This window comes from Bactrocera oleae, chromosome 5 (assembly GCF_042242935.1).
Source record: "Bactrocera oleae isolate idBacOlea1 chromosome 5, idBacOlea1, whole genome shotgun sequence".
Classification (NCBI taxonomy): domain Eukaryota; kingdom Metazoa; phylum Arthropoda; class Insecta; order Diptera; family Tephritidae; genus Bactrocera; species Bactrocera oleae.
The window spans coordinates 13,799,972-13,826,219 of NC_091539.1; the positions used below are offsets into that span (position 1 = coordinate 13,799,972).

A 26,248-nucleotide genomic window follows, 5' to 3' on the forward strand; every position below is an offset into this window, starting at 1 on the left:
TGCGGGAACCGAACCATTATTTTGGTAATAAATTTGGACGATTTGCAAACATTTTTCCGGGATAAGTCTGTTCATTATGATGTGGCAAACTAAACTGAGTATAAATAAAGTAAAAGCTGTCAAAAAGACTGACTCCGAAAAAATATTGGCTCATTGAAAGCCACACATCTAAGGACGGATAACACGTAAATAAGTGTTTTGGGTAGCTTCGTCAATTCGGCCTTAAGAAACTCATTGAATCCTAACTGAAATCACTTGTAAGGCTTAATTAAAGTGTCTTGTAGTTGACTTGCTGGGTATATTTCAAGTGCGCTTATTAACCGCGCCCAATTTCGCTTGAATACATAATATAAGTTTTGACTGGTAAATTATTGCCAGTGTGTCAAAGGTATGCGGGGAAATTTTAGTATATGTAGTCCCGCGTTTTCTTCGCACTTGCTTAGAAGTCTACGAGCCAGTTAACAAGCTAAATACTTATTTATTTATAACAGATTATCAATTTATTAAAAAAAAATACTTTTAATATTGTATTCCAAAGACAGTTTACATATACTAAATAATTTAGAAATACAAGTATTAAAAATAAGCATATATTATTTTTCACCGATTATTATTTATTGTTTCTCTTTTTTTCATGTATTTATATGTATCCTCACACTACTGCCACCACTACCACAACCACAACCACCAACACCAATTAACCATACTCGAACATAATCACATCACCATCAAAACATAACCGTTATTATACTCGTGTCTGTGTGTTTTATGCATGTGTTTGTACATACGTAAATCATTGCGCTCTTTGAAAATGTTCATAAAATTTCGCTACACAAACTTACATATCTTAACATTTTCGCCGTACACCAATAAATATCTATAAACGACAACATGACAAACAACAACATGGAATAAAAGGTGCCAGTTGAGCATATGCTAATTTATTTCACACGCATACTCTCAATCGCTTACGATTTGCACCTCCAAAAACTGCAAACCGGCGCAGTAGTAGTATTTGAAGAGCCCCTGATAGGTGTTGAATCGATAGCTGATCCACAGGTGGAAGCTAAAGAGGTGGCCGAGGTTTTTGAGCAGGTAAAAAATGTTGAGCTAACTACAGCTGCTGAGCAGGTGGAAACTGATGAGCAAACTAAGGTAGAGGTGAAAGCTACGGAGCAAGTGAACGCTACTGAAGAGACGAAAGCCACTATGCAGGCGAAAACTAAAGTGCAAGTTGTAGTTACAGATCACGTAAAAATTACTGAGCTGGTAGAAGATATCGAGCAGGTGAAAGCTATTAAGCTAACTAAAGTTACTGAGCAAGTGAAAGCTTCTAGATCGACCGGAGCTACTCAGCCGATGGAAGTCGATGAGCAAACGAAAGCTGTAGAGCGGGTGCAAAGTACAGAGCAAGTAGAAGTTACTGAGCTGGCGAAAGCTATTAAGCTAATTAAATCGACGAAGGGTACTAAGCGAATCGAAACTGACGAGCAAACAGAAGCAGCTGAGCAGCCGAAAGCTATTGAGCAGGAGAAACTTACTGAGCAGAAGGGGGTTACTGAGCAGACGAAAACTACTGAGCATTTGGAAGTTCTTGAAATGGAGAAAGCTGCTCGAACAGCGAAAGCTACTGAGCAGGCAAAAGCTAATGGGCAAGCGAAAGCTAATGATCAGGTGAAAGCTTATGGGTAGGCGAAAGCCCCTGAGGAAGCGAAAGCTCACGAGCAGGCAAAATGAAATAATCAGATGAAAGTTGCCGAGTCTATGAAAGCCATTAAAGCAGTCGAAAACTACCAAACAGTCGGAATCAACGGAGCATGACGAATACTTGAAAGCAAAGCTTGTGGTGCTACGTTTATGGTCACGAATTAGCAGGAATTAAATAATAAAAGAATTTTCAAACTGTGATATATCTGAAAAGCAACTAGTATAAGATATCTGCAGTCCACATCCTACGTAAATTTTTGAAATAAAACATACGTCACTATATATACTTAGTAAAAGCAAATATGTAAAAATTAAAAACCTTGCCTCATTTCGTGCCGAGTTTATTTTATTCAAAATTATACAATTCACACACTGAAAACAAAATCTAAATTATTTAAAAATTATATATATATTAAACCTAGCTGCCTTTTAATGCCAAGGAAGTATATAAAACAATCACAAACAAGGTCTTATAAATTTTTATACCCTAAAATATTTTTTAAAATTATGTAAAATAAAGTTGAACAAAAATCAATAAGTTTTAAAAAAATAATATAATTAAATAGTTTGCATGACTGGTGTATAGCTTTTGTAAATACGAATATTGAGTTATTATTAAATAAATGCTATTTAAAATTGATTCTAAAACTCACACAAGAAAGCTAAAAATGTGTTTCTTTGTATAAATGTGTACATAAGTGTTTGTGCACATGTATCTTCGTACATATAGGTACATATGTATGTGTGAGTTTGTAAATGTATATTACGAAAATTTCTAAGTGTTTGTGAGCTCATTTGCATTTCTACTATGGAAATTTAGAAAGTACATATCAGGGGACGGATTCAGTTTAATTCCGAGCACTAAATTTTTCTCTGTTCTTTTCTACCAAGTTTTCGTATTAATATTAATAAAATTTATATTTTTACAAAAAACAGTACTTTTATTATTATTCTTCAGCAGCACATTTCATTTGCTCAACTTTTCATTTCTTTCACAATATTTGTTACTTTTTTAAGCCGTTCTGATTCGGAACTAAATCATGAAACAATATTTTCGATCTGTCATAGCTGACAGACATGGTGTTCAATTATAATACTAATTTAAAATAACATCACTGCTATTTTGGATGTTCCTTATAGGTTTTATACGAGTATGTTTTCGTATCTAAACTAGTTCAACTTTTCTCTTTTTAACCTCTTTCAGCGATAGTTCACTTTACTGAAATTTATATCACTCTCTAAAATTTGTTTATTCTGCAGTAGCTAAACTTCTCTATGCTTTTATTATTTCGACATTAGCCGTCTCTTAATGACTTCTATATGATTATTATGTATTATTAACGGATTATATACCTGAAGATGACTTTTAAATTGTGAAGAAAAGTATATTTTACAAAAACAAAGAGATCAAAGACCAGACAGATAGATAGATGTCTAAAAATCAGTAGTTTTGAAAAATTTTCTTAAAGTTGCTTTAATATGTTAGTGGTTTTATGGGTTGGAAACTAGAGGTCTAATTAGTTTTAAGAGTGATATTAACCTTTGAGAGGTGGTTACAATTCCAAGCAACTTCTAAATTAAAGCGTTGGTTCACTAGTAGGCGCAAAGTTGAGACTAGAATTGTGATCTAGTAGTTTCACAAAAATTTAGTTTTTAAATCTTGTAAATGGTTTAAAAATGTACATCAAGTCTAATTTCTGAAGTTTTCTCTTCTCAAGCTATTCTTTGAGGTCTTATTACATTGGCTACTCAGCTAACCTAAATCGCTAAACTGTGTACGTTTTTGGGAAAAGATTCAACATCAAAAATTATTTAATTCAAACTCAGCAAAGCACTGCTATTCAATTTTATGGCTATATACCTAGTAAAAGCCACATAAACCACTTTGATAATATTTTCGATGGCCTCATTATATAATATGTTAATCAAATTTTAAGTTAAAAGCATTCTTATACTTACGTTGAAAGGAATTAATGGATAACTATTTGGTTGAGGTCTGGGAGCAATTAGATTATTTTTATGTTCATCCGCTCGCCTAAATTTTTTTCGAAAATATCGTTTACCTTTTCCAATAATACTCGCATTCGCTTGCTAAAATTGAAGTCAAAATATTGGGATCTTTTGTTAATAATACACTCAGAGAGCAAATTAAGTACTTAATATACTCGAAGATATGAGATGAAATTACTCTCAAAAAAAAAAATAAATAAATGGTGATCCCACTGATAGTGGTCGGCAGAAGAGGAACTGCGACTGGGAGGGTAAGCACGAAAATAAAGACACCCAGTGAAAACTATGTACCCTTACATTTTGAGAATTTTTTTTGCTCTTTCGAGTAACAAGCATTTCCGTGCGTCTTTTTCATTTCATATATTTTTCGTTCAAAGAAAATATATTGGACCCTATAAACCTAAACTTTATTGTTCTTAAATAACCTCGAACACAAAATGTAATTCATAAAACCAAAAGGCATTCATAATCATTTATAATTCTGCGCAGAACAATTTGGACTTAGCAGCACGACCATGCCCGATTTTATTTCGTCGCCGTCTAAAGAACGACTGAACGAAAGAGCGTAAGGGTACGTGTGAAGTCTGCTAGCACAATTGTGCTATACAATGACGAGCACTGTTTCGGCGAGCATCTTCTGTTCGAGCGTTTTTAAGGCAGGGACTTGATATCCTTTATTTCATATTATGTTATCTTCTGGGTTGTGGAGCATGTGGATAAAAACGCCTGTTCTGAAGAAGTAAAGAGTAAATATTAGCTATGTTTTTAAACCCAATTTATAATTAAGATATGTAACTCAAAATGTATAATTTAAACTAAGATAAAAGAAATAATAAAGAATAAAAAATTTTAAAATATCAAACAATATCAACCACTAAATTTTCTTGACCCCAACTAAATCTTCTTTACAAAAATATTGTGCGACGCTTATTTCCACATAGAAATGCAAATGACCTTAGTTTGTTAATGCGTTTGTTGTAGCAATGCAAGCGTGCTCAAAATAAATACATGCATTTAATAAGTATAACGTATCGTTATTAAAAATTTTCTCAATTTTCTCACTTTTCCAAGGCTGACCAGATTTGCTATGCGGTTTTGTGCGTTTTCTCTTATGTCGCCGCCGGGCAGGAGCAGAAGAAGAATCCCGTTGTTATCACGCCACAAATACAGGACATACACGCACAGCAAAAACAACAGCACGCACAACAGCAAAAGCAATTACAACAACAACAACATCAACAGCAGCAGCAGCAACCGCATCCGAGCAGTAGCGGCGCTACAAGTCCACGCGCCTTGATGGCTAAGCAAACAGCGGCGGCAACAACTACACCCAGCAACAAGTCGCCATCATTACCAACAACACATCTGCCACCTCAACAAGGCACTGGTAAGAATTCCACAATCACCATACGCCACACGATGCCAATGCAAAAGCCGACGGTGACAACGGCCACGGTGCAGCCACAGGCGAAGTTGCCGCATGCCGCATATACCTCGCCAGCCACAATCACTGCTGCGCCCATGCAAACAACAAGCGCGTCTGGCGGCACAACAATGCAACAACATCATCAACAACAACAGCAGCAGCAACAACATCACCCACAATCAAACTATCAACAAGTGTCACCCGTTTCGCCAATACAGCAACATGCACATCAATATTCACAACAACACCAACCAACGCCACCAACTCACCATGTGCCCTCCCACAGTCCAGTTAGCCGCACCAACAGCAGTGGCAGCACAACTGGTTCCTTACCACAATTGCCGCCGCGCGTGCCCTCACAAACCTCAACTGAGAGCCTGCACTCCTCGCCACCAATTGGCAAGACGCGCGGCTTACCAGCCGGACCACCGCCCGCAATACCGCCACGCAGCGGCGCCATGGCACGCGCTGGTTCCTTACAAGTACATTCCTCGGCGGCGGCGGCGGCAACGTCGTCAGCCGCCAGCAACGCTCTAACGGGCGCACGTAACTTTGTGCGCCAAATTTCAGCAAGTTCAACGCCACCACAATACACACCGCAGCCACCGCCACCCTTCGTAATACCCAAACGGCGCACCTCATTGTCGCGTGCCTCCTCGGTTGCGTGTTCGGGTGCCGCAGGTGCATCCCCAGCGAGTTCAATGGGCGCTGTAGGCGGTCAACGACCCTCATATGGTAGTGTGAACATGGGCATGTCCCAGCAACAACAACCGCAGCATCCTTCGTACCAGTCACAACAGCCACAACAACAGCAGCAACAATCGACTGGTGCCAGCGGTGCCAACAAACACTGACGAAGGAGCTCATTCTTTCGTTTTAGCGGCAGCAGCGGTGGCGGCGGTGGTGGTGGTCATGCGGGTGTTGAACCACAGCCACGTGAGGTCTGCCGCACTATTTGTATTCCATGGCTCTGAAAAAGTGACACAGAACGGGTAACTAACGCCAGCAAGCACTGGCTACTAAACTTTTCCGCTACATAGATGAGCTTTATTATTAACATACCGAAATCAAGGCAGCCACCCTGAAGGAAAAATTTTACTAGGCTAGGTTAATGATTGGATAGGCTAATGATCATTTCGGGGATTACGAATGCCAAGTTTCTAATTAAGTAAAAAGCTCAAACATTTCTCAAATTTTTAAAATAATTATTTGGCAAATACAGTGTAAAGAGTGTAAAACCAGATTTTTATTAAATACAATTTGCAGAAATATCTCCTCATTTCACCTATATTTTAGCTTTTATAATATGCACATGAAACACCTTTTCCAAATAAAACAGAAAACATTAACAAGGTGTAACTAGTAGGCTATCGACGAACCTTAGAAAATAAATCTCCCGATTTATCTTTAAAGAGTTCTGCATGTGTGAAATAAATCTTTAATATCTGATTAAAAATTGTCGACAAAAAGATTTCCTGTTAAATGTACTTTATAGAGAATTCTGTGAGTAATAGGTGGATTTTTTTCCTAGCTACCGGGCAACACTTTCCAAATATTTTCATTTAATTTTGAATTTTGTTTTTTACGAAACAATTTTTCTCATTTGATGTAGATGACAACTGAGAGTAATTTAATTTTTCGTATTAAGACGTGCTAGTAGTAGACGAAAGGTCTAGTTTATCTTTACTAATCTTTTTCTCCAGGCAATTTTGCTTATCTGGTTGAAATTTCGCAGTAAGCAGTACTTGGACGTACCTAGTGGCTCCCACTCAAAGTATGTATATGTAAGCAAAGGACCGCCACTTAGCGGTCAAAAAAATTTATTGAATTACTGTATCTTACCATAGTTTTAAAATGGCTTATGTTTGGTCGATTCTGGAGAGCAAAAAGCAGAAAATATTTGGAAAAATATAGAACTTCGCCTAAGTCCTTAAACTAGTATACGAGAATCTAACTTCACAAATGTCGCTATAAAATCAATTAAAGAAAAAAATGATTGTCTCTGAAATACATATACATACCACAGAATGGTAAAATGTATGATCTCTAAGTTATTTTTAAAAACTGCTCCTTAGATGACTATTTGATCAAACTAAAACTTAAGCCTTGTTAACTGAGTCAAGTGAGTGTAGTCGTGGGTTCGAAACAATTTCTGATAACTAGACAATATCAGAATTCATGCTTACTGATAACTCGATTTTTCTCTATATACAGAAGATAGTTGAATATTTCAAAATAAACTGAAGAATTTTCTGGTAGTATATACTGCTAATTAAATATATTTATTTTGGGTAAGCATGTCATAAAATGTATGTGACCCTTTTCCAATAAAAAAGTTTGTCAAATTTGATTATGATTTACAAAAGTAATTGCTTCATTAAAAATTATTCCCTTAATGCAAATTCAAGTCGTTATCAATTTTGAGTACCGTAAACGCACACAAAATAACCGAAACAGTTTGTGCAATATATAAAGTGGTGTTCGAGATTCTATCTATAATACGGTAAAACTAATATTTAATATTCAAAATATGAAATGTACAAATAAACAATTTGAGGACAAAAAAAATTAAGCAAAAATTAAAAATCAAAATAATCAACAAATTCTACTAACCAGTTATCTGGTATACTGAATCTAGTGTACTATAATAAATGTAACAAAACAAAGTTTTTCAAAAACATTTTTCTTATTTACATAAAATTTACTTACTTGAACTTAACTGGCTTCTTAAAATTTATCGGTACATAGCTTGTAAATATAAGTTTATCAAAGTGACGAAAATGATGACAAATTATCAAGCCGTTTACTATCGTTTATTTATTCTTTTTAACCACTAAATGATAAATAAAGCTTTACATGATATTTCATAGAAAACCTTTAGTTCGCATCTTTAAATAAAGTTTCAACTTGGCTTGACAGATATTTCAAAAAAATTAATAAATTAAATAATTAAAAGTATGACTGCTTGTGTTTACCCAGTGCGGTGACCATCACTATTCCTTGGAGAGTCATCTAAAATCAAATTGACACAAACTAAGTTTTATTAATAGATAATTTATTGCTAGATCGACTTTTTTTATTTAACAAAATATATTTCGGATTTTCTGCAAAAACCAATAATTAAGTTCATAACATGTTTTCAAAAATCTATTTAAATTTCATTGAAATCGACAGAGCGATTTTCGACCAGTTCAAAAAACATAGTTTTGAGGAAAACTCTTTAAAGTTTTACACGAACGTTCCAGACGCGTCCAAAAAACCTTTGCAAATTGTCGAATAACTCGAAAAGTATTTGTAAAACAAGGCTGCTATACTTTTAGAATATTCAAAAAAAAAAAATTACAAATAATGATTACCCCTAACCCCTTAAACAACTATAATGGTACTATGTTCTTGTTTCCAAAGTTCTAAAATTTAAAGTAAGATTAATTTATATACTAATTTAACAGTTATAAATGCAACAAACATATAATGTTATACATATGTATATATATATGGTACATGGGACCGTATATAATAATTTGCTAAAGATTCGTGCCTGGCGCCTTCTTGTTGGTTTTCCAAGTGCAGTACTCTGACAACTTTTGAAATACTAACATTTAGAATATAAGAAAAAGTAGGTTTTAGTTAAAAATACTACCATGACAGCACCTATCTGACCCTTATTATTTCTACAAACTTTGCAGAAGTACAAGTCGATAAAATTGTTTGAAAATAGTATGAAGCAACAAAAAAACTCTACAAAATTAGATATTTATACACTGTGTATAATTTACATAGGAATACATATGTATGTATTTAACATAAACACGTAACACTAAATAGTTCCATAACTAGCTTTAATATCAATGTTATCTGTTACACTGAAAGAGAGCAAAACTCAGTAAGAGTATTACTAAATACAGTAAGTAGAATCGGCCACAGTGAGAAAACAAAAATAACAAATATTTGTTATCGATAATCGTATACAAACAACAGAAACTAACTATATAAAAACGCTATCAAAAAATATATATATACATATACTTACGTCTACCAACAGGGATGACGTGATTTTGACAGCTCGTTGCGGCCATATTTGGGGATTTGTGTTTAATTTGGTCAATGTGTTCATTAAGGTTTGCCATTTCATCGTATTACGTTTCACTTTTGTACAACACTTAGAAAATGTCCAAGATTATTACGTAAATTCACGTTCTCAGGTGGCTACTGTAAGAGCCCTTCGCGCAAAACACGGCGATCTAAGAGGCGATCATTTCTGGCTTAATGGCTTCTTCAACAAACAAAATTGTCGCTATTGGGGTGATTTAAATCCTCGTGTGGTTCAGCAAACGCAATTGCCTCCCTAAAAGTTTACCGTTTGGTTCAGATTGTGGTATGGCGGCATCGTCGGACCTTATTTTTTTTTGAATTGAGACAGGAAATGTCGTTGCCATCAATGAAGAGCATAATAACACGATGTTAACCGACAAGGCGGTGCGCCACTTCAAGTTTGACGTATAAACATGGACACATTGCGTGCAAAGTTTGGTAACTCGTTTCGAGTAATGGCCCATATCAAGTATAAATGGCCGCCAAGATCATGCTATTTAACGCCTCTAGATTATTTTCTCTTGGAGTATGTTAAATCAAAGGTGTACGCCAATCTACCAGCAACGCTCGTGGAGTTCGAAGACAACATTCAGCGCACTACAAGTATAGCCGAAATGCTGCACAGGGTCATAGAAAATTGACGTAAACGGGTGGAACGGAACCGTGGTGGCCGAAATTTAGTTCAAATAATATATGGCCCAAAGTATCTGCATAAAAAAACAAACCGAACTCATTTTAATCAAATTTGAGTGTTTTATTTAATTTTAATAACACGTCGTTCTTGTTGGTTGACCCTTTACAAGTATATATACTTGTACATATGTATGCATAGCAGTACTTATGTTTGAAGTTCTAAGAAATATACAATAATATTTCTCATCGCTTTAAAGCTTTTGACTATACTTATATATATGTATACATAGCATGTATATGGTATATAGATATTTGTATTTATTTTCGATTAATTTCGATTATTCGCTTATTTTTAATAAATTTACTGTTTGAAAATATCATCAATTTGTAATGAAAAATAATAATAATGACTAAAAAATTTATTGTTGTCTGCTGTAAGTGTGTATCTTAAAAAAAAAGTATTAATTATATAACGAAAGTCGATAATAACGCGTTTATAGTAGTTAAACTAATGAGCACAAGCTGAAAAATCAATTGAAGGCAATCTAGATAGGGAATGTATGTAATGCAATGAATTAAATGTAAATACTTGTAATTAAATTGTAATGTAAAATTGCTCTATGTGTAATTACTATTAATACTACAAGCTTTGTTGAAGAAAAAATAACTTATACAAGAAAAATTACAATATATTAGTGTAAAATACTTACAAAACACCAAAAAAATTAATTAAAGTTAAGAAAATAATTAAAAAAATTTCACAAAAAATAATAAATATTGAGAAAATAATTAAAAAAAATTAAACAAAAATTAATATGAAATAAATATAAAATTCAAAAAAACATATACTTTAAAGATCACAACAAATACATAAGTAATTGAAAAAACGTAAAGCTTTGCAATGGAATTGTCAGGGACAGCTAATTGAAACATTGAGAATTGAATTTATAAAGAATTAAATCGGTGGCGCTGGCAACGCCGAGATTATCTGAACTAATATACGCCATTTATAATTAATTAAAATGACACTACTCCTCACAAGTGTAGCACACAATTGACTAAATAATAATAACTATAAAATTGATTACTGCGTATCATTACCAAATAACGGACACCACAAAAATGTATAGTACTATATGTACTTATTAAATTTTTTATTTGTTGATTCCATGTATGTGTGTTAAAAGTCAAATTTGTTTCATTGCTAACTGTATTCAGTAAAAAATAGTTCAAAGTTTAAATTAGCATAATATTAGTAAAAAAAATGAAGTTCAAATATCAACATATAACATTATTAAATGTATTTTTTAAAGAAATAAACAAAACGTTGAAATGCCGTTAGATGGAAGATCATATAATTACTAAAGTATACAATACACATCTCAAATTTAACAATAAATATTAGTTAAATAAAAAAAAATTGATTAAAACAATTGTTTTAGTGGTTAATAAAGAGTATATTAAATTTAATCAATTCTCTGATTAATCAGCTGTGCATTATCTGACGTATTGGGGAAAGTCAAAAATCCTATAAGAGAAATTTGCGTTACGCTTTTGGAAGAAAGAGTTTGCGAGAAGAGAAAACTAACAAAAATTCACAGCTGTAATGAAATCATGACAGATGTTGCTGTCGAACGCACTTCAAAAGAGTTAACGAGGCAAAATTGTTGGCAAGAGTAATTTTAAAGCGAAAAAAAGTCTACACACTTATTTCCAGCGAGCATTCTCTCGTGATCTGCGAACAAGAAACAGTCGTTAACAAACAGATACGGAGAATAAGGTGGTCGCAGAAGCATTTCTATAACCAATCATGCAATTTCGAAATCGGTTTGTATAACTCTTTCTTGCTAGTAAGTATATTTTAAAACCGAAGTGCGAGTGATCTTGCCCCTTCTTTATATTTACATTCGAGTTTACATGCATATAGGACATTTATTAGAAAAGATGTAACAGTTTACTGCCACTTGTTAGCTGCAATACTATGCTCTCATAACTGTAATCGTTTTATTTTTAACATACTCAGGTGTTGTGTCTCTCACTGTTGTGCTATAATCAGTACAAGGCAGATTATCAAGTTATTATATCCACATACTGTATGCAAAATATTATATATTATTACACTGATCTACATATAAAAATAAATAAATACATCATCAAGACTGTTTTTGAGAAGATATATGTACCTATGTATGTACATACGTATGTGAAATGAGAGCAGTACGTACACCTATTTTAAGAGATTTGTCTAGAAAAATTGCAAGTGAATATGTATGCATATGTATGTATTTGCATCGTTTCGACCACTATTATAGAGCCGAAAAACTTTTTAAATTTTACAGCGTAACTTTCGTTGGGTAATAAATGGCGATCATTCGTTTAGGAAGTGCTTTAAGTAATAATTTAATATATTTCAAAAAAATGTCTTCCACTTTGATATTAATTTTTTTTTAACCCTTAATATATTTTACTATTCATTTTCAAACTAAACTTGTTTTGAAAAGTATACTTCACAGTTTTGAATTGATTGGATGACCGAGTGGCTAAATCTTATATTGTACAATATTCGATTCAAGGAGGAATATTTTACAACTCTCGCATTATATGCAGCCTCATTGTCCTATTTAAAGTGGTCGTCTACCTTCGCGCTTTGAAAAAATCGTTTTTTTTTTTTTGATATTTCTAATGTAGACATATCGAGAAAAATATTGGTTTACAAGATATCGTGTCCCAAACCCGGAACGCGCTGCCTATTCACGTCGCTCAGTCAGCGTTAAACGCATTTTGCCAAAACAATTTTGTTGGCACGATACCGACAAAACAATAAAATATATTCAAAAGTTTCTAATTCATTAATAGCATTAAAATAAATAATAGTTTAACAGGCTTTAAAGGAATTTTTACACCCCATCCTATAAACCTCTTCTCTACCATCTTGTTTGTGAAAAGCTTACGGCGCATTTTTTTCGTCAGTTATCGCACTTTTAGTATATTTTAACATAGCTGTTCTATTGGGAGTGGGCCTGGTGGATAAAAGGACTTCCTCTCAGCAAATTTGGTTGAGTTAGCTTTAGCGGTTTGGAAGATATTACATTAAACCATTTAGGGGGCGGAGTTACGCCCACCTTTAAAATAATGGGAAACTGTTATCAAATCATTGCATTGTCATCGGTCCTTGACACGTCTGCAAAGTTTCAAGTTGATCAGACTTCTGGAAATCGGTGAAAATTGAGCTCTAAGATTCCATTACATACATACAAGTACAACCCAAGCTAATAAAAGCGTATTAAAAATTATCTTTTTTGAGCTTCGAAGTTCTGAGGACGAACCGCTTAAATGTCATTTAAATTTTTATAAGTTATTGTCTGTGATTAAAAATCTTTATGACCAATTAAACTGAGATAACACTGTGTGAAATGTTTTTTTTTTGTTTTGTCTAAGATATTTTAAATTTTTTTCATAAACTTTGTGGTGCTGATTACGAAGTTTGCCTATTTTATCATATCACATCAGTTTTTAATAACAGTAAAATATTGCCCATTTGTGTGCCTAGGTATGTAGGTATGCCTATGATATAGAAAGAGCAGATTAATCATTTTGATAATTGTTATATTTGCTACACTATTGTGAAAGCTTTTAATACGAAAAATGACAATCAGTTGATCTCGCAAATCCTAAGAACTTTTGCACAACGCAAATTAATTTAATCCATGCAGATTTCTCCTTATCTGGCATACAATCAATAATATGTAGAAGGGTATTTATCACATTCATACTACCCGCTAATAAATTTACTTTCAAAGTCCAAACTTTGTTAGTCCAGTGTTCTGTCTTGGCTCGACTATCCCAAATTTAGTGTATTCTCCTTATTGACCCAAAAGAAAATTTGCCATTTTAGGATTTTAATTTGGGATCCAAGGCTTACTAAACACTTATAATGGTTCCCCAAAGTAGTTCAAATAGGCCTGTTTTATAGTAACAGACATATTTAAACGGCATACTCTAAACATATAGTCACCACAATCAGCACAAAATCTAATCGGATGGTTTAAACCACTAAGACAGTTTAAATTGTAGACATAACGGTTTATTTATGAAATTTAGTAATTTTTTGCCCTAAAAATTAAAAGCCGAGTAACGACATTTCAAAAAGTATCTGTATCACTAGAACTAGAGCTGATAAAAAGAAACTGAGGGTAGATTTGTAATCAGCGACGTCAAACGACTTGTTTACCGGTGTTATATATGAACAAGGAAAAACATTAAATACGGTTCCAGGGGAGCTATGATACCGTTCACAAGTTCACAGGTGCAATTCTTATAGCATAAATAAGGTATAAAATGGTCTTTCAGTTGATTTTGATCGGTCAGTTTGTATGTCAGCTATATTTTATAATGGTCCCATATCGCCGGTTTCAACGAATACGGAGATTACTTTATATATAATATATACAATATTTTGTATATTTCAACGATATAAAAACATAGTTGACAACATTATGGAGATCTGAGAACTATAACCAGTGGAAATAGTGGTTTTCGATGGATCACAAATAGAACTGAATTGGAAGCTTAGCTGGCCTTCAAAAATGTTATCAATGAATCCTGATATTTGTGAGATTTTTACAGAAATTCTCATCGAGGCGTAATTTTATGGCAAACTAGAAATTGTATTGTTAATAATAGTTCTGTAGTATTGAATATACCTGATATTTTCTTAATAAATATTTAAATAAGTGAATTTGTTGCATAATAACAGATTTTTTATTATACATAAATCATAACACTGCCCTCTCCGCGATGGTGAAGACTGAGAACTGACCTGCTGTTCCTAAATCGTTAATCTTATAAGCCATATACTTTCTTTTGTTTTCATTTTTATTTCATTCCACATGGCTCTCAGCAAGTCTCAATCTTGCCTGTCAATTGTTTGAATTTTAATTGCCTCAGAATTTGTTTAAAAAAAATTTCAGAAACTTCTTTATCTTTATTTTTTTCGTTATTTAAGTGATAATAATTAAAAAAATTACCGAAAACGCACTAAGTACTAGACCCTTAATTATAATTAATGATAATTATCAACGCTTATTTTAAAATTAAAACATGTGTTGCACAGTGTAATCATTTATTGTTTTTATTTACATTGTGTTTGATTATAAATATATATAGTAAATGATTATACATATTTATCAATGCATAGCTTCATCGCTTCATCGCCAGCGATAAAAAGACTCCTAGCTCAGTTTACATCTAACTGCCTCCAGCGGCAGTGGCTTCGTTGCGCGTTATTCCAGTTGACGAGAAGAGCAGTACGGGTGTTGCTGATTAGATCGTCTTATTAAGTTGTTATATTGAAAAACACAAACAAAGCGTACAAATGAACGCTTTGGCGTTGATCGCTTTCGCGGTCTGGGCGCTTTTTATGCGCTACTTGCCGCACATCGTAGAATTTTTACGTATAAAGAAATTCGCGTCTACCATACCGGGACCAAGTATTGGTGAACTTATTGAGAATGCGAAAAAAGGACGTGAGTGGAAAATTATTATTGAAAATTATATAATTAGTGTTTGAACAGAATTTCAAGGCATAGGGCTAACTAAAGACGTCTTTTGGAGATCATTCTGATGATCTAATTTTTTCAATAATTTTGTGAGCATAGTCGCTAATAAATCGCCGAATTTTTGTTTTGAATAATGACTGGTTCTTCAACAGTAATTAATTGTCTCAAATCACATGATCCAAGTGACTAACCGACAAGTCCATCTATTGGTATAATTTGGTCGCCAAAAGTTCGGCCCAATAAAGTGATGTCCTGTATCAAATGATTTAAATTGACGTGAGTAACCAAAAAGTGGCGTATAATTTGAGTGTAATGCTCATAATTGATAGTAACATTGGCTTCATCTTTAGCCTTAAGAAAACATCACTAATGTTTTCCGTACGCAAAAGAAATTATAATAAATTCTTTTATTTAGGTAAAAATAAAAATTTAAATATGAGTTTGCCGAAGAGAACAAAAGTTTTGAAAATAAATTTCCAGAATTTTCAAATATTTTTTCTTGGCAAAAATGTTAGTGGAGCAGATTGTTCACGTCGAAGTTTTAAAGTAAAGAATGCGAAGAGCAACATTAGTAAAACTGTCAAACTTTCATAGTAACTGTAGACAAAGCCGTTCCCTTCTATCGTTTATGAAATTTTTTTTTAACTCATTCCCATAAAATAAAAAAAGAGTCCAAATAATTATTATCGGCCTTAATACTATTCTTTCGGTGAACTACTAAGTTCAAAAGTATTGAAATCTTAATGTCAAACACATGTGTGTACTTTGTCCTGTCAGACAGGATTTCAAGGCAAAGAAAATTGTATTCTAATAGAGTTTAATTAAAATCCTGTCTTGATATCTTGATGACAAAAAAAAAATGCTAATTGAGGTGGCCGATTCAAATAAAGTGCCGTCTGCAAATTCTTTAAGTCTAAAAAATTAATTTTGTTTAAATTCATTTTTAGAAAATTACTGAAAGTAAGACCTTAATTACGATTTGGGTAGATAAAAATTATTTGATTCAAATAAAGTATTGTTTGGAAAAGAAGTTTTATTCAAATTAATTTTAGTGAATACGAAAAGTAATATAGCTTTTTTTTTGCTTTTTGGAATAGTTTTGTTCACTTAATGGTTGATCGGCAGCCACGCCTACAAACGCCATTAACCGAAAAATAGGGGATCGCAGAAGCAAGGGACAATTGTGGTCAACAATTTTGAAAACGTTGGCAAAAAAAAAATTCCGAAAATCGGATTGTAATCCCGCTCTCTCCATGTAACGGTTTTGTTAAAAACTACTTAAAGATAAATCAATAACAAAATGCACTAGAGACATTAAATTTTACATCAAGGATGATACAAGAGGGCTTTGTATGTAGCAAAATTGGAAGGGGGGCATGGCAGCGCCACATATAGGTGAAAACCCATATCTCAGGACCTACTAGGCCGATATCGATCAAATTTGGTATGTAATTGTCTTCACATTGTTATGTTGCAGTGCGAAAATAGGCGAAATCGGACTGCAACCACGCCTACTTCCCTAGGCCACCTTATGACCAAAAATTGTTAAAATCGGACTATAACTATTCAAGCCCCCAGATACCGAATATGGGGACCCCAGTTTCTACAGCGAACATTTTATTGAAAATATCGGTCAATCTGTGAAATTGAAATTCGATCAATACTTACCTTAGTGTTAATACAAGGTTTTGACAACGCCTAAAAGTCCGGCTTTCATCCTTGCAAGTTGCAAGAGTATAAAATGTACTATACTTGTATATTAGGCTGTGCTAAAAAAACTTGTATTTTGTTTTTCTTTGATGCCGTGTAAATATCGTTCGAAATGACGAAAAAATAATTCTGGAATTTTTTTGACTTCCCATATAAGTAACATAGGAATGTCTTCTTATTTTATTTGTATGTTGAATGCATTTGAACAAATTGTTGTATAGTGAAAACGAAAGAATAAAGGTCCACTACTCACTAATTTAACGTCGCTGATTTCAAATCTACTCTTAGTTTCCTTCTATCAGCTCTAGTTTTAGTGTTACAGGTACTTCTTGAAATATCGTTACTTGGCTTATTTAAAGTAATTTTAGACAAAAAATTACTAAATATCATAAATAAACCGTTATTTCTAAAAGAACTTGTTTATATGATCCGAATATTGTAGTGCTGTTTGTGGTGACTATTTATATGTTTAGAGAATGCCGTTTAAGTGCGTCTGATTTTATAAAAAAGGCCTATTTGGTTATGGAGAAAATAAAATACATAGAACATATCTGGCTGATATGCGTCGATCTTGAAACGGTCAATTTCGAAACCTAAAGCTGCTAGAGAAAAACTAACTACAGATTTGGAATCAACGTGACAAAATCATACAAAATCGGGGAAAACAAATCTACTGTTTTACAGCGTAATGATTTCACTTTTTATATTTTTTAACAAAATAATGCCTCAAAGCCATAACAATTCTTATTTGTCGTCATGTCGTTATCAAATGTGTTTGGTGTTTTGAGTACTGTGATTGTATGGTAAGTACATAGTTATATATAAATGTCATCAAATGTATAACATAATAAAATTTCTAATCTTTTTAATACTTCCAGCTATGCTATGTCAATAAAAACAACAAGAGTTTTAAAAAAGAAGACATTTTATGATTTTAAGCCATTATTTTATGAAATATTGTTAAAAATTGTAAAATTATATTTTGCGAATTAAGGTTGGGCTTTGGCCTCAAATAACTTGTTAACGAGTTTACTTATCAATCTTTGGTAGATCGTTAAATTGCCTGAAGTACTTAATAAGGTTTCATTTTCAAACAAAAACTTCTCAAGGATAAAATATATTATATACATATATGTATATATTTATATGGTCAATTAATAACCGCAATGTGGCACCTCTTAAAATTAATATTGCGAGCTCAAACTTTATCAGATTTTTTTATTCAGAATAATAATCTGGTATTGTTAGCTTCTTAACACTTTCACTTTTATCTTATCTACCTCATCATAGTTTAGTTTTTTGTTCGTTTGAGAGAGCATGTTCTCTCTATTCAAATATAATATATTGCTCTAACTGAGTAATATTATCTACTCAAGTATAAGTATATTCGTATGCATATAAAAAAAGTCTTAAAATTTATTGCTGTAGTAAATCCACACGATAAGAACGATAGCTTTTCTCCATTGTTGTTTAATAAATGAAACAGATAATTAAAATTCAGTTAAACCTTCATTATATTTAAATATGTGCAAAGGTCATTTACTGACGTACACAGCGCAGCCAGTTTATTAATAAATTAAATCCGTTCCACTATTTAAAATTGCATCATGTTATGACTACCGCCTCGCGCTTTGTTTTTATTGCTATGTCAAAGCACATTGGTGGGGCACAAAGATAAATGTCTGCCTATTTAAGCTTCTGGTCTTAGAAACTATTGCTGATTTTAACATAGACGTTAAAAGTTTACACATGTGACTTTTTGCGAGCTCTGCATTGACATTTACATTACATACATGGAAAAAACTGAATTTTTTGAACCTCAAAGCTTACAACGCAATTAATACATATAATCGGAAATATGACATGAAATTACTGTGCATTTATGCATAATTTTTCTTGATTGGAGAGGATTAAGGCAACATGCAAGGTGATCAGTTTTCAAAGTTATATATGGAGACTAATAATACAATTTTTTAAAACTACAATTTTTTTTTAATTTTTTGTTTTTTTTGAAGAATTAGTATAAAGATAAATAAAATATAAAAGTAAAGTATAACAAGTAAGGAAGAGCTAAGTTCGGATGTAATCGAACATTTTATACTCTCGCAAAGTCAAATCGTATACTCGTTTGTGGATTGACCGATATTTTCGGTAGAAGGTCAACTATAGGCACTGTGGTCCACATATTCAGTACCTAGGGGCTTGAACAGTTTTGGTTCGATTTAGACAATTTTTGGTCACAAGGTGGCATACTTTAAACGTATTATTCACGCAAAGTTTTACCCCGATATAGTCATTGTTGCTTGATATGCATAGTGGAAAGTGAAAGAATCAGATGAAATTGAAAATGGTGTTATGTAGGAAGTGGGGGTTGTTGCAATCCGAGTTCGCCCATTTTCGTACTATAACATAGAAATATGAGAAGAATATTATGTATCGAATTTGGTTGAAATCGGTTAAGCAGATCCCAAAATATGGGTTTTCACCTAAATATGGGCGGTGCTACGCCCACAGTCTAATTTTGAACGCGGTTCCTATAAAGTCATCTCATACCATCCCAGAGATAAAATTTAATGTTTCTGGCGTGTTTAGTGCTTGATTTATCGCGCTTTTAGTAATTTTTAACAGTACCGTTATATGGGGAGTGGGCGGAGTGGCCACCCGAAATAACTATTAGTTTTAGGTGATACAAACAACCGTTAGGTGAACAAAACTATTATACTCTGTAGCAACAGGTTGCGAGAGTATAAAAAGTGTATTTTTAATTGTATTTTTTTAAGTTAGATATAGGGTTATGTATATAGAAATGATCAGGATGAAGAGACGAGTTGAAATCCGGGTGACTGTCTGTCCGTCCGTCCGTCCGTGCAAGCTCTAACTTGAGTAAAAATTGAGATATCTTTATGAAACTTGGTAGGCATGCTTCTTGGTACCGTGAGACGGTTGGTACTGCAGATGGGCGTAATCGGACCACTGCCACGCCCACAAAACGCCATTAATCAAAAACAAATAAATTGCCATAACTAAGCTCCGCAATAAGATACCAGACTGTTATTTGGTATACAGGATCATATTAAAGAGGGGCATCTGCAGTTAAAATTTTTTTTTTAAGTGGGCGTGGTCCCGTTTTTAGAACCTCTATTGACAGTGTGAAAATAGTTGAAATCGGGAGGCAACTCCGCCTACTACCCATGTAACGGTACTGTTAAAAAATACTAAAAGCACGATAAATCAAGCACTAAACACGCCAGAGACATTAAATTTTATCTTTGAGATGGTATGGGATGACTTTATAGGAACCGCGTTCAAAATTAGTCAGTGGGCATGGCACCGCCCACTTTTAGGTGAAAACCCATATCTTGGGATCCGCTTCCAGTGCCTATAGTTGACCCTCTACCGAAAATATCAGTCAATCCACAAAGAAATCTCAAACGAGTATACGATTTGACTTTGCGAGAGTATAAAATGTTCGGTTACATCCGAACTTAGCCCTTCCTTACTTGTTTAGGTTAAGAAATGTTTCTCCAGCAGAAACTTTTCTAGCTAGTGATAGTTAGTAGTTAAAATACCAACTTAAACTTTGAAATAAAAATTGATAACTAATTTAATTATAACTTCTTTAATTTTAACTTTATAAAATAAAAGTAGTACTGCAATATGTACTACATTCAAGTAACTATTAAAAAAATAAAATATTGCAATATGTTTTAGTATGAAATGAACTTTTTATGTAGAAGTCTTTGACGCATATATATTTTCAGAATTTTTTTTTTTTAATTTTTAATTTTTAGATTTTGTGATACTTTTAAACTCTCTAAATAAACCAAAATTTATGTGTGATATTTTTAATCAAAATTTCAATGATTGTTGCACTCGAACGCTAGACAAATAATTTTGTGCATTTATGAGAACACTAAAGGATGTTAATACTACCTGACGGCCACTTAATTTAATTCTACGCATGACAAGATATTTGTTTCAATCCAAAATTGAATGTTAAATGTAAAAGATTGTGGTTGTCTTTGTTAATTTAAGAAACAAATATTAAGCAACGAACCTTAATATATAAAAATAAATACTTAAATATAGTTGTGTATATTAGCTTAAAATGTGCTTTCAGAAAATATTGTCTTCTGATTTCAGAAATTCTGCTGTGGCTCAATACGCTTTACAAAGAACATGGTCCTGTTTTTCGCATATGGTTCGGTAAGGATCTCATGGTTTTCTTTTCCGATGCTGAGGACGTCAGACAAATACTAAGTAATAACAAATTGTTGAAAAAGTCCAGAAATTACGAACTCTCCGAAGTATGGCTGGGCAAGGGACTCTTAACTAGTGCCAACAAAGCCTGGCAACGTCGCCGGAAATTACTCACACCCGCCTTTCACTTTCGCATACTGAGCGAATTCAAGGAGCCCATGGAGGATAACTGTCAAATTCTCATCAGCAAATTGCGCGAGAAAGCAAACGGCGAGCAGTTCGATATATATCCATATATAACGTTATTCGCTTTGGATGCTATTTTGGAGACGGCGATGGGCTTAAAAAAAAATGTACAGATGCAGGGCGAGTCGGAATATGTGAAGGCAGTACAGACGTATGTGAAGAATTTAATAACCAATCTCTTGAAATCTTGTATTCTACCTTCATCCCCATTCCAGCATTTGTCGCGTGTTGCACATTTCTCATTTTGGCATCGCTTTGAGTTGATCTATCGCTTCACCGATGCGTACAAAGAGCGATTGGAGGCACTGAAGATACTGCATGGCGAAACTAATCGTATGATCAAGTTGCGTCGCCAACTACTGCATGACAACAACTTACATAATGTGGCTGACGCTGAGAAATCAGATGACGTCGGCGGTAAGCGTCGTCTTGCCTTTCTCGATATGCTGCTGCTATCGCAACTAGAGGGTAGCGGTCTAACGGACCTCGAAATACGCGAAGAAGTCGACACTTTTTTGTTCGAGGGTCACGATACCACGAGCTCTGCCATGGCCTTCTGTATTTATTTGCTCTCCCAGCATGAGGACATACAGCAGCGCGCTTACAAGGAGGCCGTAGCTATGCAGGGCCGTGAAAAAGAATCCATGCGTTACTTGGAGGCGGTCATAAAAGAAACGCTACGGATTTATCCTACAGTACCTTTTTACTCACGAAAAACGGAAGAAGACTTACAAATCGGTAATTTGACAGTGCCAAAGGGTGCCGCCATCAGCATTCTGGCCTATATGGTACATCGTGATGAAAAGCATTATCCAGAACCTGAAAAATTCAGCCCAGAACGGTTTTTGGCAACCGACAAAGAGTTGCATCCATTCGCTTTCGTAGCTTTTAGTGCTGGACCAAGGAATTGCATTGGTAAATGAAATGAAACTATTTTATTAAATCTTCAGTTCCATAATAACTCATTAAATTCCATTTTCTGTTCTCTATTAGGTCAAAAGTTTGCCATGTTGGAGTTAAAGCTCACGCTATCGTCTCTTTTGCGGAGTTACGAGTTTTTGCCAGTGAAGGATTTCATACCCAATCCGTTGGCAGAGTTGGTGATGAAAAGTGGAAATGGCATACAGATACGTATGCGGCCACGAAAATAGAACACGGCCACCATTTTTTAATGCATTTATTGATCTTTCACCGGCTTGTGTTGTTAAATATTACTTGTTTAAAAAGATGTTCTAAAAAAATTATTTTATTAATAATCGTATGACTTTACAATTTCCCTCAATATAAAATGCAAACTCCACTTTATGAACGGGGATATCGGACCACTATAGCATTTAGTTGCCATACAAACTGAACGATCGAAATCAAGTGCTTGTACGGAAAACTTTTTCATAACACGAGAATTTGTCATGGATTACTGCAATACTGCAATCTCCGAAAAAATTGTTCAGATCGGAACACTATAGCATTTAATTGCCATACAAACTGACTGATCAAAATCAAGGAATATTTTGTATTTGTGAAGGTCATTATAGCATCCGTTCAACCGAAGTTAACATTTTTTCTTATTTTAAATATTGTATATTCGTTACTTGCACTTTATAAGCTTTACGAACTCTGCGATATTGACTGCAAAGCGACTATGTCTATACTTTACTTGCCTTTTTAAACTCACAAAATCAAACTGAAGTTAGTGTGACTATATTTAAAGTGGAAGTTATTGAAGAGTTTTATTAAAGTCGAGCAACTGCTTCGAAATTGAGTAGCGTAACAAAATGAAATTTTTTTAACAATTTGTGTGGATTAAAATGGATGTTATACTGAAAACGAAGTTAAAATGTTGCCAACTGTTTGAACTTTTTTACTAAATAAATTTATGGGAGAAAAAATACTACAATGTACAGGTTAGTTGTGAAGTGTCTGCTCTCCCCAAGAAATATAACTTCTAGCTCTAGCTTTTTCTCCAGTTGGTACATCTGTCGTGAGAACACATGAAAAGTTATAAGTCATTCTGTCAATTAATTCTTTGTTTACAAGCCATTTGAAGTTTACGCGTCAGTATCTTTTTAATATGGAGAACATTGAATATCGCGCAGTGATTAGGTTATTTGTTTTGAAAGGTTTAAAAGCAAGGGAAACTTATAAACAATTGTTAGAAGTGTAGGAGCACTCACCTTCAAAATGCACCGTTGAATCTTAGGCTGGTGAACTTAAACGTGGTTATACTAGGCTTGAAGACGATTCACGCGAAGGACGACCACACCACAACTCATTGAGCAAGTTCATAATATTGTTTGTGAAGATCCAAGTTTGACTGAGTGTAAAATTGCTTGCAGCTGTGAGGAGAGTTAGTGCCGCACACGTTAACAATTCAACAAAAACTGGATCGAAAGCAAATTTCTCAGCATAATTTGAAGTGTTTTAAGCAGAATAAAAAAGATGTTATGCGTAGTTGTATAACTATGGATGAGACTTGGATCTACCACCATGATCCTAAATTGAAACAACAGCGTTTACAGTGGGCTGAAGCTGGTTGTTCAGCTCCAAAGCAGGTGAAGTCACATCGATTAGCAAAGAAGGTTATGGCATCCGTTTTTTGGGATGCAAAAGGAATTTTGTTGATTGATTATCTGCAGAAAGTTAAAGGAATCCACTGTAAATATTATTGCAGCCTTTTGGATCAGCTGGATGAAAATATTCATTCAAAAAATCATTTTTCATCAAGACAATTCATCAATGCTAAATTTGCATGATTGCAGCGATTACTGTCTCTTCGGAAACGTGAAACAATTCCTTCGTGGAAAGCGTTTTTCGTCGAATGAAGAAGCTATTACAGCCGTAGACGGGTATTTTGCAGAGCTTCCGGAAAGTCATTATAGGGATGGCATAAAATTATTGGAGGATCATTGGAATAAGTATATTAAGTTAAGGGAGATTATATTGAATAAAATAATATATTTCGTACCAAAAACAGGATTGTTTCATTTCGAGCGCAGAAACTTTTCGTTTCCTTCGGGTGTTAAAGGTTTTGAAAATTTTGTATGCGTTTCAAGGTTGGACTAACAACACATAATACCGGTGAAACACATCAGTAACAGAAAATTTTTATTTGCATTTTTCTACTGGGTCATGCAACATAAAATAACCAAATGAATTAATAGCATACTTTTAGGGTGAACAACTACAGATGTGTCCAGTAAGTAAGGAAAGCTTTGAAAATCTGACTTTGATAAAATAAAACTTCAAAAATTTGATTTTGAAATTTGCTTTAAGAAAAACAAAACAAAAAAATAATAAAATTATATTTGGGAGACTTTGTAAAGTTATTTTCCTTGCTTTTAAACCAAAATGTGATAGATAGATATTCAACATTGGTGAATATTTGAACAAAAAATTTCCTTGGTATGCTAAAAATATGCTAAAAATTTTTTTTATAAAAAATTCAATATGCGACATGAAAAATCCGTACGTCTTTCTTTGGCTAAATTTGTTTGGAAAATTGTGTACATATTTCAAATATGAAATACAAATACGGAATGTTTTAGTTTCAGAATGTGGCAACTATGGTCAAAAGATTTTTTAAATAAAGTTATCAAATACCTACCATATGATCTTTATGTACATATTAGTAAAGATTCTATATAATATAATATAATAACAACCTACCCGACTATCTCAAATAGTTCTGCTAAAATATAGATATAATGATAGAATATAATAAATATATGTTCTTTTATTATTGGGTATATAACTATATTCGACCGGAACAAATGGTAGTCATAAGGGTCAAGGTCTGGGCTATAAGGAGGGTAAGGCAAAACTTCCCAGCCGCTGTTTTCCAAATAATTTTTGACCGGTCTTACAACACGAAGCTGAGCGTTGTCATGATGGCGAATTGTTGCCTCGTGTGTTGTCGCGAATTCCGGGCGTTTTTCGGTAACAAATACTAATCAAATTGAAGCGGATTAGTATTTGTTGATGCCATTCCCTATAAATCGTTTCACCTAATTTTAGAAGCCCATAATACAACACGTCCTTCTAACCCTACAAAATAGAGAGCATTATCTTGGCATCATGGATATTCGGCTTTGCTTTTGATTTGACTGATTGACTTGATTTGCCATTTAAGGTTATCGTAATGGATCCTTTTTTCATCGCAATCCGATGCAAAAACGACTTCTTACTGTGGCGTTTCATATGCCAACCAATTTCTTTGCTTTTGAATAAATCTGGCTGTCAATGTCGAGTAATGTCTCTAGTTTCTCATCTTCAAACTTTTTGGTCACCCAGGACCTTCTTCGTCTTCCAAGCCAAAACCACCACTTTCAAGTAGCGCAAACCACTTTTGGCATTTTATCTCAGCTAGAACTATAAGCATCCAACAAAATACGATGACTTTCGGTTGAGGTTTCATATTAAAGTAATGACGAAGAGCTCCCCGCAAAAACACTTTTTCATGCACATACATATTCGAAATATTTGAAAAAGTCCCCACGGACTATAGCTTCCCAACGTATGTTCGAAATATTGGAAGAATAATAAAATATTAAAGCTAGGTCTTGACAAACCGCACTATATAGTCTTAGACCCAATATATGGTAAATAATTTTTTGTACCAAATTTTTCGTTTTCAGTTCCAAAACAGTCTGCGCATAATGGAAATAAT

At 33.7% G+C, this 26,248-nt stretch overlaps 2 protein-coding genes across 8 annotated transcripts in view; both read left to right on the forward strand.

Moving 5' to 3' along the window:
• Window positions 1–9,511, forward strand: part of Rab3-GEF (Rab3 GDP-GTP exchange factor) — a 74,006-nt gene extending 64,495 nt beyond the window's left edge. For 6 of the 7 annotated variants that reach the window (XM_070110830.1, XM_070110827.1, XM_036371212.2 and 3 more), the window contains one exon: window positions 4,789–9,511. In XM_070110830.1, coding sequence (XP_069966931.1) covers window positions 4,789–5,997 — 1,209 coding nt within the window. In that variant the 3' untranslated portion in view covers window positions 5,998–9,511. Of the gene's footprint in view, window positions 1–918; window positions 4,769–4,788 lie in introns of those variants that run through there. The other variant, XM_036371218.2, reaches the window with a different exon arrangement.
• Window positions 9,512–15,102: 5,591 nt separating this feature from the next.
• On the forward strand, window positions 15,103–22,838 carry Cyp4s3 (Cytochrome P450 4s3). The gene is given in 5 exon segments (XM_014229847.3): window positions 15,103–15,393; window positions 21,280–21,733; window positions 21,798–21,814; window positions 21,817–22,497; window positions 22,576–22,838. Coding segments are annotated over 5 exon segments (1,461 nt in total). The 5' UTR covers window positions 15,103–15,242; the 3' UTR covers window positions 22,734–22,838.
• The last annotated feature ends 3,410 nt before the right edge of the window (window positions 22,839–26,248 follow it).